The following is a 12,016-nucleotide window of genomic DNA, read 5'->3' on the forward strand; positions in this document are numbered from 1 at the left end:
AAAACGCAAACCGAAAGCCATGCCTCTCAAGCGAGGCGTGCTTCCGTGGTCACGTGATCCACAGGTGTAGCTCATTATACCCGCACGCGCGACACGCTTTGGCGGTCACGTGACCAGCCACTCTGGAGGCGGGGATCCCCGCCGATGACGTCACCGGCTGGAGCAAGGAGATTCCTCGCTCATGTATTTCGACGATTGCGTGTTTTATATCCAAGCAGAGATGCTTTCACGGCAAGATAACCACGTGACCGGAACCGGAAGCCACAACCGGAAAATTCAAAAAAATAAATTTTTTGAGCTCGTACATCGGATCTCGGCTCGTATCCCAAAGCAACAAACCGCCCGAGCGACGGCTCGTATCCCGAAAAACTCGTACGTTGGGGCACTCGTAAGCCGAGGTACCACTGTATATATATATATATATATATATATATATATATATATATATATATATATATATATATATACAGTATATATATATATGTATGTATATATATATACATACACACACATACACATACACACACCAAACCAAGAGTGGCACACCATGTGTGATTCCAAGAATAAAACCCTGAAAGTATACTTTTATTTATTTTCTCCTTACCACAGCAGTAGTTTGGGCTCGTTCATTAAGTAATTAAAGTACCCTACAACGTGTTTATCCCTACAATGTGCCCGACAATTTATTTGCAAATGTATCCACTGAAAGTGTTTTTCCCCAATGTGCCCTGATAAAGGGTGATATATGACATCTTTCCTTCCATGAAAACAACACTTTATAGATATCTGAACAGTCTACTTTACTCTCAAACCTGTCTCCCTCTTCCAAATCCTGGTGGCGTCTGGTCAAATCTGTTTCTGGTGTTTGTTCCCCCTCCCTTACCTCAAACGGCTACATGGCTGACTCCGCATGTGAAAAAGTTGAATGCCTCAACTCTGTGTTTGCCTCTAAATCTTGTGTCCCAAACCCATCCCTCTCTGGACCCACCGTACCCAGTCGAACCCAGCTGCTCCTGGACTTTGTGTCCTTTTCTCCTGACAAGGTGGAGAAGTTTCTGTCAATTCTTGACTCTGATTCTGCAACTGGACCACACGGCATCAGTCCACGGGTCCTAAAATACTGCTCTGCCGCTCTTTCACTCCCTCTCTCTGTTCTCTTCACCCTCTCTTTTGCTCAAGGTCATCTGCCATCAGCTAGGAAATCAGCCAACATCACCACTTCACACAAAAAAGTTGCAAACACAGATCCCTGCAACTACAGACCAATCAGCCTTCTCCCAATTATCAGGAAAATCATGGAATCCCTCATTGCTTCGGATATCAAATCTTTCCTCTTCTCCAATGGCTTGATCTCTGATCATCAATTTGGTTTCAGACCAGGTCACTCTACTCTGGACATGCTGCTTCTGCTGTCTCAACAATGGATGGAGGTCCTCAATGCCAAACAGGAAATTAGAGCTGTCTCCCTTGACATATCACGTGCCTTCGATACGGTCTGGCACCCCGCTCTGCTCACCAAACTCTCCTCCTATGGTATCCATGGAAATCTCCATGCATGGCTTGCGGACTTCCTCTCTAGTCGTAGTCAACGTGTGGCCCTAAATAGGTTTCTCTCATCTCCCCTTCCTGTTCAGGCTGGAGTTCCTTCCCCAAGGCAGTGTTCTGGGCCCTGTGCTTTTTCTGGTCTTCATCAATGATCTCTCCGACTCTCTTGAAAATCCTCTCTATCTCTTTGCTGATGACTCCACTCTCTGCCGCTCCATTCCTCATCCCTCAGATCAGCAGTCTGCAGCCTCCTCACTCTCTGCAGACCTGGACAAAATCAGACTGGCCAAACGAGTGGAACATGTCTTTCAATCCTAACAAATCTCACACTCTTTCTATGTCTCTCCGAAAAGACCGACTGGACAACTCTCCCATCTACTTTCTCAACAATCCTCTCCAAGAAGTTCTGTCACTCAAGCTTTTGGGTGTCACTATCCGCCATGATCTTTCCTGGGAAAACCACATTTCCAATCTGGCCTCCAAAGCCGGTCGCCGACTGGGCATCCTCCGTCGTGCGAAGTCCTTCCTTGGCACATCTGAGCTCCTCACCAAATTCATTTCTGAATGTCATCGGAATGATAAGTCTTTAAAATGTGATTGTAACCACTCAAGTGGCGTACTGTTCTCCCCTATGTGCCGGTGCTCCTGCCTCACACCTAGCTCGGCTTCACGCTGTTGCAACCAAAGCTTTCAGAATCATTGGAATCTCCCGTGATGAAGCTGATTCTGAGGGCCTTTCACTCACTCACCGCAGGCAGGTTGGTGGTCTTTCTGTCTTCTACCGACTCCTCTCCGACCTTGCTCCTCCAGCTCTCTTTGGGCTCTGTCCCCCAAATATTCCTACAGGTCGCACAAGATCTGCCAGCAACCCTCTTATGGTTAAACTGCCAAAATCAAGACTCTCTGCTCACCTTGAAAGTCATCTTGTAAAGTAATTTCACCCCCACAAAAAAAAATTCCATATTAAATGCCAAGTCTGTACATTCATTTCCATCACTCTTCTCAACCAGTCACTTTCATCCTTCCTCAACACATGACCAAACCATCTCAACCTGTTGCTCTTCACAACATCCATCACAGGCTCTATTCCCATCATCTTTCGCAATTCATCATTTGTCTTCCTCTCTCTCAACGATACTCCGCACATCCACCGAACCATTCGCATTTCCATCCTTTCCAGCCTTCGTTTCTACTCTACGTTCATTACCCATGTCTCGCTCCCATAAATCATAACACTCCTCACATGCAGCATACACCTTTCCCTTCAGCTTCAACGACACTCCCCTCCTCATCAGCACGCCACTCAGTTCCCGAAACTTCTTCCATGCACATCTCACTCCAGTGGCCGTGTGCACTTCCCAGTTCTTTCCACCTCACCACATGCTTTACCACTTGCCATCACCTTCGTCTTTCCGATATTCACCTTCAGACCTTTTGTCTCCATACATTCTTTCCACTTGTTCATCTTTTCCTTCACTCCATCCATACTTTCCGCAATCAACAACAAATCATCTGCATACAACAACTCCCACGGTAAACCCTCCTTTACGTTCTGAGCCAGCAGCTCCATCACAGCTACAAATAGGAGAGTACTTAGTACCGACCCCTGATGCACTCCCACCTTCACCTCAAACTCACCACTGTTCCCGTCCTTCGTCCTTACAGCTGTGCGCGCTCTTTTGTACATTGCCATCACTACTCTGATCAACCATTCCTCCACTCCTAACTTCCTCAATGCCCATGTCAACACTTCGCGTGGAACCCTATCAAATGCTTTCTCCAGATCAACAAACCCAAGAAACAACTTCTTCCTCTTCTCCATGTACTTCTCCTGCAACTGCCTCACAACAAAGAGCGTGTCTGTCGTTCCTCTTCCTGGCATAAATCTAAACTGCATTTCGTCGATCTTCACCTTCTTCCTTATCCTCCTCTCCAACACCCTTTCCAATACCTTCATTCCCTGCTCCAATAACTTTATCGCTCCGTAGGAACCACACTCCAGAGGGTCACCTTTCCCCTTGTATAGAGGGACAAGGGTACTCAGTTCCCAATCCACTGGAATGCGGCCTTCTTTCACCACCAGATTACAGATCTATGTCATTCTCTTCACACCCCAACTTCCTGCTGCCTTCAACATATCTCCCACAACTCCAGTCGGCCCTCCCGCTTTTCTACTCTTCATTGCTTTTATCGCTTCCGCAACTTCCTTCTCAGTTATCTTCTCTGCCGGTCCTAAAACTGGGTTACTCTCGATGTTGCCATCCCATTCATTCTCTGTATTCAACAGCATTTCCATATATCTTTTCCATGTTCCTTTAATTCCATCTGGGTCCACAATGATTTGTCCCACTTCATTCTTCAAGCAACTCACCCCCATCACATCACACCTCTCTTTTGCTATCTGCTTTGCAATCCTGAATACCGCTCTCTGACCCTCTTCCGAATCCAAGCGTTCTCTGAACATTTTCCTGCACGCCTCCTGCGCCTTTGCTACCTCTTTCTTTGCAGCCTTCTTGGCTGCCTTATAACTTTCATGCTCTGCTTTTTCTGCTCCTGTACCCTTCGCCTTCTGCCACTCCTTGAACTTCTTCCTCTTCCCGTCAATCCTCTTTCCAACTTCATCATCCCACCGCCATGTTTCCGAGTGCCTCGGTGGTCCTTTTGTCCATCCACATACCTCACCAACGGCTCCCAACAGACTATCTTTCATTGACATCCAACCACTTTCAAGCTCAACCACATCATCCTCCACCCTGTTCAGCCTCTCTTTTAATGCCTCCCTTACTGTCACCTCTTTCAACCTACACACCTTCATTCTCGGTTGGTGCTTCACCCGCCAAGCTCTCCGCGCACCTTTATATATGTATATATATATATATATATAAAGATTCTTCTATCTGGATCTTCACCAAAATCTAATCAATTCATCCTTGTCACACACCCAATCTGTCCACCAAATGTTGTCCGAATCCATCCATAACTTTTTGAGATATCCTGCTCCCAGCCAAACAAATAGACAAAAGTGAAAACATAACCTCTGTCGACTTTTGGTGGCGGAGGTATTTGCTGTCAAAGCCGTGGTCTTGTACATAAGAAATTCTCCATTGTCCTGGGAAATACAAATCTTTTTTTTTTCTTCCTCTGCTCTATACAAGGTTGAGATGCGTGGAAGGGCGAGATGATTAGATGATAAAGAGGTGATTAACTGACATTGGGGTAGTGGATCAAATTGGACATAATAAGCAAGAGAATGAACGAACAGTAAGAGAGACAGAAGAGGGAGAGAAAGAAAGGAGGGAAACATGGTAACCTGCAAGGAAGAGGGTTGGTGTGCTGTAAACCTGGATTTTATCAATAAAAACACAAAAATACCATAGTTGAGTTATCTGTCATGAAGGATCAACAGGTGTTAACATGTCAGGCTTTACCCTTCATGAGAGAAAAAGAGGGATTTTGGTAGTTTAACGAAGAGGATGAATTGTAGTTTAGAATGAGTTGTAGTTGAGTGACGTGTGTGTGTGTGTGTGTGTGTGTGTGTGTGTGTGTGTGTGTGTGTGTGTGTGTGTGTGTGTGTGTGTGTGTGTGTGTGTGTGTGTGTGTGTGTGTGTGTGTGTGTGTGTGTGTGTGTGTGTGTGTGTGTGTGTGTGTGTGTGTGTGTGTGTGTTGTAGGAAACTGGATTCGCTACTTGCAGAGTTAACTCTGATGAACGCCCGCTCAGAGCTCTATTTGCGCTTCCTCCGACGCCGTGTGACTGCTGATCTGGAAGCTTGTGAACCGGACGTCCGCACAGGTTTGGCTGGGGGCTGGTTTTGGCACTTCATGCATTCAGAAACGCCACATTGGTAATAAGCAAGAGGAAGAGAAGGTACTTTTTGTTAACCTCGGCATCTTGTTTGGATCTGATTGTCATTAAAGTTGAACAAGCCCAGCTGGAGAAGCTGCTGTCAGGTTGTGGGTTGAGTTGCGCCATGCAGGAGTTGATGGGAGAATACGTTACTATGGAAGAGTACTTCATGAAGGAGAATGTTAACAAGGTGAGCTCGTACATCTCGACAATGTTAACTTTGCTCAAAGCGCCGACGGCCCCCATTAGTTATAGCCATACCAAGGAGAAATTGTGAAGTTAAAGTTTCATTTTTTTTCTATTCACAATATTTTCTTTTGAACCAGAATTTACTACCTCGTGTACTTCTTCTCTAATTTGTTAAAATGGTTATACGGTGTTGGTTTGTACGATTATTTGGTGTGAAGCTTTGATTAACTGGAACGGCACTCTTCGACGTTACAACGTTAACCGATATGCCTCCACCCACATTATTACATCATCATACATACTTGTACCAAGTTTGATTTAAATACATTCGCCTGTTCTCAAGTATCACATTTCTACCTGACATGACCTCTGACCTTTGCTTTGTGATTGATGCTGTGAAGAGGAACAGGTTGAGATGGTTTGGTCATGTGTTGACGAAGGATGAAAGTGACTGGTTGAGAAGAGTGATGGAAATGAATGTAGAAGGAAGTAGAGGACGGGGAAGACCGAGAAAGACTTGGCTAAAGATGGTGGAAGAAGAAATGCGGGCAAGGGGGTTAACGAGGAGAGATGCAGAAAATAGGGCAAAATGGAGAAGATTGTCATGGGGACCGCAAGGCTAACCCCCGCTCTAGCAGGGAAAATGGCCTTAAAATGCATGTTGTTGTTGTTGTTGTTGTTGTTGTTGTTGTTGTTGTTGTATGACCTCTGACCTTTAACGCTAAAATGCAAATCATTTCCTCTTTGCATCATAATATATACTTGTGCCAAGTTTGGTCAAACTCCCATCACTGGTTCACAAGTTAGTGCTAATGGGACCTCTGACCTTTGATCTCTTGACCCCATAATGTAATCCATTTATCTTTACATCATTACGCATACTCGTACCAAGTTTGTCTTGGTTTCCTTCAGCCGTTCTTAAGCTATCGCGGTAACAAAATAATTTTTAGCTCACCTGTAACGAAGTTCAGGGGAGCTTATGCAATGGCGTGTCGTCCGTCAGTCCGTCCGTCCATCAGTCCGTAAATACTTGAAACTTCTTCTCCGAAACCGCTGATGGGATTGTGATCAAATTTGGCGCAAATTATATTTGTTTTGTTGTGACTAAAGTTTGTTCACGACATTCAAAAAAATCGGGTTCTAAGGGGGTTTACCGGGGTCAAAGTGGTTTAACGGGTTTGACCCCCCAAAACAGGTATTTGCTTTCTTCTCAGAAATGACACACACGATTTCGATTAAACTTGATTACAACCTTCATCACCCATGATATACCAAAGTATGTTCATGGCATTAGAAAAATTGGGGTCTTAGGAGGTATATGGGGTTGGGGGGAGTGGGGGGTTGTCTCCCAAAATAGGTATTTTTTTTCTTTGTTTAAAGTCTTATGATTATGTTAATATGATTATACATGCTGCCTTGTCTTCTAGCAACCATTGAAATTGGTTTAAAATACCCTTATTCAACAAAACAACAACAACATGCATTTTAGGCCATTTTCCCTGCTAGAGCGGAGGTTAGCCTTGCGGTCCCCATGACAATCTTCTCCATATTGCCCTATTTTCTGCATCTCTCCTTGTTAACCCCCTTGCCCGCATTTCTTCTTCCACCATCTTTAGCCAAGTCTTTCTCGGTCTTCCCCGTCCTCTACTTCCTTCTACATTCATTTCCATCACTCTTTTCAACCAGTCACTTTCATCCTTCCTCAACACATGACCAAACCATCTCAACCTGTTCCTCTTCACAGCATCAATCACAGGCTCTATTCCCATCATCTCTCGCAATTCATAATTTGTCTTCCTCTCTCTCAACGACACTCCGCACATCCACCGAACCATTCGCATTTCCACCCTTTCCAACCTTCGTTGCTGCTCTACATTCATGACCCATGTCTCGCTCCCATAAATCATAACACTTCTCACACATGCAGCATACACCTTTCCCTTCAGCTTCAACGACACTCCCCTCCTCATCAGCACGCTACTCAGTTCCCGAAACTTCTTCCATGCACATCTCACTCGAGCAACCGTTGCCGAGTCTGATCCACCTTCTCCATTCAGCATGTCTCCGAGGTAGCAAAATGTTTTCACACCTTCCAGCTTCACGCCGTCTCCAAGATCCAACTCAACATTTCCTCCATCTGCAGCTCCCTCTGTGCACACCTTACATTTGAATGTAGCTGCCACACTGGTTAATGACCCTCTCATACCACTACATTTTTGATGAACCCACTCAGCGCACATTGTACATTGAATGGAGTTCACTCCGACACCCTTCCTACACACAGCACATGGCCACTTCCCAGTTCTTTCCACCTCACCACATGCTTTACCACTTGCCATCACCTTCGTCTTTCCTATATTCACCTTCAGACCATATTCTCCATACATTCCTTCCACTTGTTCATCTTTTCCTTCAGTCCATCCATACTTTCCGCAATCAACACCAGATCATCTGCATACAACAACTCCCACGGTAAACCCTCCTTTATGGTCTGAGCCAGCACCTCCATCACAGCTACAAATAGTAGTGGACTTAGTACCGACCCCATGATGCACTCCCACCTTCACCTCAAACTCACCACTGTTCCCGTCCTTCGTCCTTACAGCTGCGCGCGCTCTTTTGTACATTGCCATCACTACTCTGATCAACCATTCCTCCACTCCTAACTTATTCTAACTGAAAATACCCTTATTCGGTGCAGTATATTGTTTATTCTACCAGGTGAGCGCCAGGAGTATTGCCCCTATGTTTACTTAACAGTTTCCCTCCTGAGAGTTTCCTTCTGTATCCATGTCCACCCCATGCATCCTCTTCTGCCCCCAATTGCTCCAACACCCATTGGTTGGCTGTCTCCCTCTGTCTTGGCTCTGCTGTTGGTGTTTCCCCCCTCACTTTGCTGTTCCTTTTATCCTGTTGTGTCCTCATCCATTCTATGTACTGGTACTAGCTCTTCCATGAGCCGAGACTATGTATACAATAACAACAAAAAAAAAAAACTCGTACTATTTCAATTCAGCGACAAAAAAGGAAAAATTTTGTGTAAGCAAAACCCAATCAAACTCTCAAAAAGTTGTGTGCGTTACTGCCGAGCTCGCCCAGATGCATTAAATTAATGCCAAAGCAGTCCATTTTGAATTATGTGGAAGAATGTTTTTAAATAAACTGTATTTTAAACAAAATTATTGCACTGTTTGAAATTGTCACCTTGGATAAATCAAATGTATGCGGAATTAATGTGTGGCTCACGTACGGAGCGGATCAGTTAGTATGGGTAATGACAGGTGTGTCGTAGAAAACAACGATGATGTATAATTTTTGTTTTTTTAGGGAATTTAAATGTTTCGTATTCGACGAGACATTTAATTGATGTTTGTGTGCTTTACTTTTCAGCCCTACTCGAGATCATGTATTTAAGATGATAAACGTTTTTCTTCCTTGTTGCCACCATCATGTGTGTGAGATATCGTAAACGAACCTCATTTCTACTTTCTTCCTTTTTGATCATTAACACTGTCTCGTAATCCAATACAGGCAGTAACGATGGAGAGCGTGGAAAAAGGGCAGCATACGTCTAGCATGGTGGATGATGTATTTTTCATTATAAAGAAGTGTGTGGGCCGAGCACTGGCAAGTTCCAGCGTGGATTGTCTGTGCGCCATGATCAACCACGCCACTACGCTCCTGGACACGCACTTCAGGTGTTTTTGAGTCGCCGAGACATTGCCCTTCACCATCTGGCTTGTGTCTTTGTCTGTTTGGTTGTTTGTTTGTCTGTCAATTGCCTGCAGGTCACAATTCTAAAATGATCGTCATGACACTTTAACAAGTTGTAGATGTGGTCATAACTAAGAAGAGAAGAAGGCCATTGATTTTGAGGTCATATTTCTAAAATCATAATTTTTCAACTGATTGACTTGAAAGTTGAGCAGGATTTGCATATTAGGTCACTGAATTGGGAAAGCAAATATGTTTGAGGTCAATAGGTCAAAGGTCAACTCAAGGTCAAGCTCCTAAAGTCATGAATTTACATCTGAAAAATAATAGGGTTTTCATCCGATTGACCTGTGCTTTGATTAAGATCGTCAATTTTAATCTTAACGAAACGTACAATTTGATGTATCCATGGCAACCTTTTTTCTTTGGAGGAGGGGCGGGGAGGGTGAATCTTGCAAGCATTGTGCCCTGCCAGACGTCTTCCTTGTTTGTTTGTTTTTTTACTGTTTTAATACTTTCTGGTGAATTATGGAGACTTGTATGTTGTATTTGGATGTAATGTTGTAGTTGTATTTGGATGTAACATTGTAGTATTTACATTTGCTCAGGGAGCTGCTGGTTGGGAGGCTGCAACAGGGATTTCCAGCAGGTGCCTTGCAAGACTTGCAACGTGGAGTGAGCAGTGCAGTCAGTCTGGTGCAGAGTGGTGCGGCGAGCCTCGTGCAGCCTGGCCGTTTTGATCCGCGGCCTGTTGACAGCAGCCAAGAAGCACAGAGGGTTTTTTTGGTAGGCCAAAGACTTCTTGTAGTCCGAATACTGGTAGTGATGGAAATATTTTAACCAGAGAGAAACAATCTGAATGCATAGTGTTCCCATTGAGCACCTAGGTCATTATGCTGGGATTCCACATTCATAATCCCACATACGGTGTCAATTTGTCCATAGCCTACTGATCTTGTAATTCATGGAAAAGACTTTTAAAGTACCTTGATATCTTCTAATCTCGTACTACACATGATTGTGTACGAGCTTGTCCGTGAGCTTTAAATCAGGAAAATGGCCATTTTTTACCATGAAATCCAATAATGATCACAGTTTGTTCATTGCCTGTTTTAAAAATTATCCACCGATGATGTCATCACTTACAATCTGTCAGAGACACTTTTTTTTACTCTTTAATTTTTTTATTAAACAAATAAAAAGTTGAATGTATCTCAGAACACTTCAGAAAGTTTCTTCATACTTTTTCCAATTAACAATCTTTGGAGGAACTTTTGTTGTTTATAGTTGAAAGGTTCATCCTCTCAGCTGGCCTCTAAAATATATAAATTAATAACTCATCCAACACCTCAACATATAAATTTAGATAGATACCACATTCTCACAGTTTCTCTCCAAAAGGAAAATCAAGCGAGCCTGCCTATCAACGTCTATGTTCTAGAGGAGTGCCGTTCCCGTGAAATATTGGGCCTCACCATCGGCCATTATCTCTCCTGGGACATCTGTGAAAACCGGACGCAGACTGGCATTCTTCACGGGGTGAAGTCCTGCCTTGGTTTGATATGTGTCATGGCCTATTAAGCATTTGTTGGAAGCACAATGGGGGTATTGTACTCTTTGGGCTGGCATATCTATATCCCGAATCGTATTTCTGGAACCCATGGAAGCCAATGCTCTGAAAATCATCGGCATCACAATCGAGAGATTGCTTTCTGACCTTACGCTGGTTGGTGATCTCTTGGTCTTCTCCCTTTTTCATCCGGTCTTGTTCACCCCCTCTCCCACACCCTCTCTCCACTGCCCTTTCAGTTGTCTGACCCTTCCCAGTTCTACAAGGATAAACCCTTTCACCCAGCAGTCCTCTCCTTGTTAACCCTTCAAAGTCGATGCCTTTCAGCTTACCTCATTTCCGCTATCGCTCTATTTTCCCACCTGTGGGATCAAAAGCCAGACTCTGAGTTTTCGTCCTCATCCTTGACCAATCTGCACCGTTCCTCCTTTTTGTTTTTTTCCATTTGTTCCTTTTTTTCTCTGTCATGTGGAACCAACTTCCCCGGTCTGTTGTCACATTCCTCAAGACAGCTGTTCACCACCATCCATACTCATGATCTCTTCTACCCCAAATGACGCCATTCCCAAGCACTCCCCTTTCCCAGCTTATTGTGATTTTTCCCCCTCTTCCACACCTCTTTTCATTTGTTGTCGATTGGTTTGTTCTTTTTCTTGGTTTTTTTGGTTTTTGAAAGGTGACCCTCTAGAGTGTGGCTCGTACCGAGCGATAAAGTTATTGGAGCATGGAATGAAGGTATTGGAAAGGGTGTTGGAGAGGAGGATAAGGAACAAAGTGAAGATCGACGAAATGCAGTTTGGATTTATGCCAGGAAGAGGAATGACAGACGCACTTTTTATTGTGAGGCAGTTGCAGGAGAAGTACATGGAGAAGAGGAAGAAGTTGTTTCTTGGGTTTGTTGATCTGGAGAAAGCATTCGCTAGGGTTCCACGCAAAGTATTGACATTGGCAATGAGGAAGTTAGGAGTGGAGGAATGGTTGATCAGAGTAGTGATGGCAATGTACAAAAGAGTGCGCACAGCTGTAAGGACGAAGGACGGGAACAGTGGTGAGTTTGAGGTGAAGGTGGGAGTGCATCAGGGGTCGGTACTAAGTCCACTACTATTTGTAGCTGTGATGGAGGTGCTGGCTCAGAACGTAACGGAGGGTTTAC

The 12,016-nt window shown here is 44.3% G+C and overlaps 1 protein-coding gene across 1 annotated transcript in view; it reads left to right on the forward strand.

Moving 5' to 3' along the window:
- COG4 (component of oligomeric golgi complex 4) overlaps nucleotides 1–12,016 on the forward strand; it is a 74,189-nt gene that overhangs the window by 32,626 nt on the left and 29,547 nt on the right. The window contains exons 9-12 of the mRNA XM_068108775.2: nucleotides 5,215–5,336; nucleotides 5,462–5,580; nucleotides 9,111–9,277; nucleotides 9,902–10,079. Of these exons, the coding sequence (XP_067964876.1) occupies nucleotides 5,215–5,336; nucleotides 5,462–5,580; nucleotides 9,111–9,277; nucleotides 9,902–10,079 (586 nt within the window). The remainder of the gene's footprint in view (nucleotides 1–5,214; nucleotides 5,337–5,461; nucleotides 5,581–9,110; nucleotides 9,278–9,901; nucleotides 10,080–12,016) is intronic.

The sequence above is a fragment of the Myxine glutinosa genome, chromosome 2 (genome assembly GCF_964187855.1).
Source record: "Myxine glutinosa chromosome 2, kmMyxGlut1.1, whole genome shotgun sequence".
Classification (NCBI taxonomy): domain Eukaryota; kingdom Metazoa; phylum Chordata; class Myxini; order Myxiniformes; family Myxinidae; genus Myxine; species Myxine glutinosa.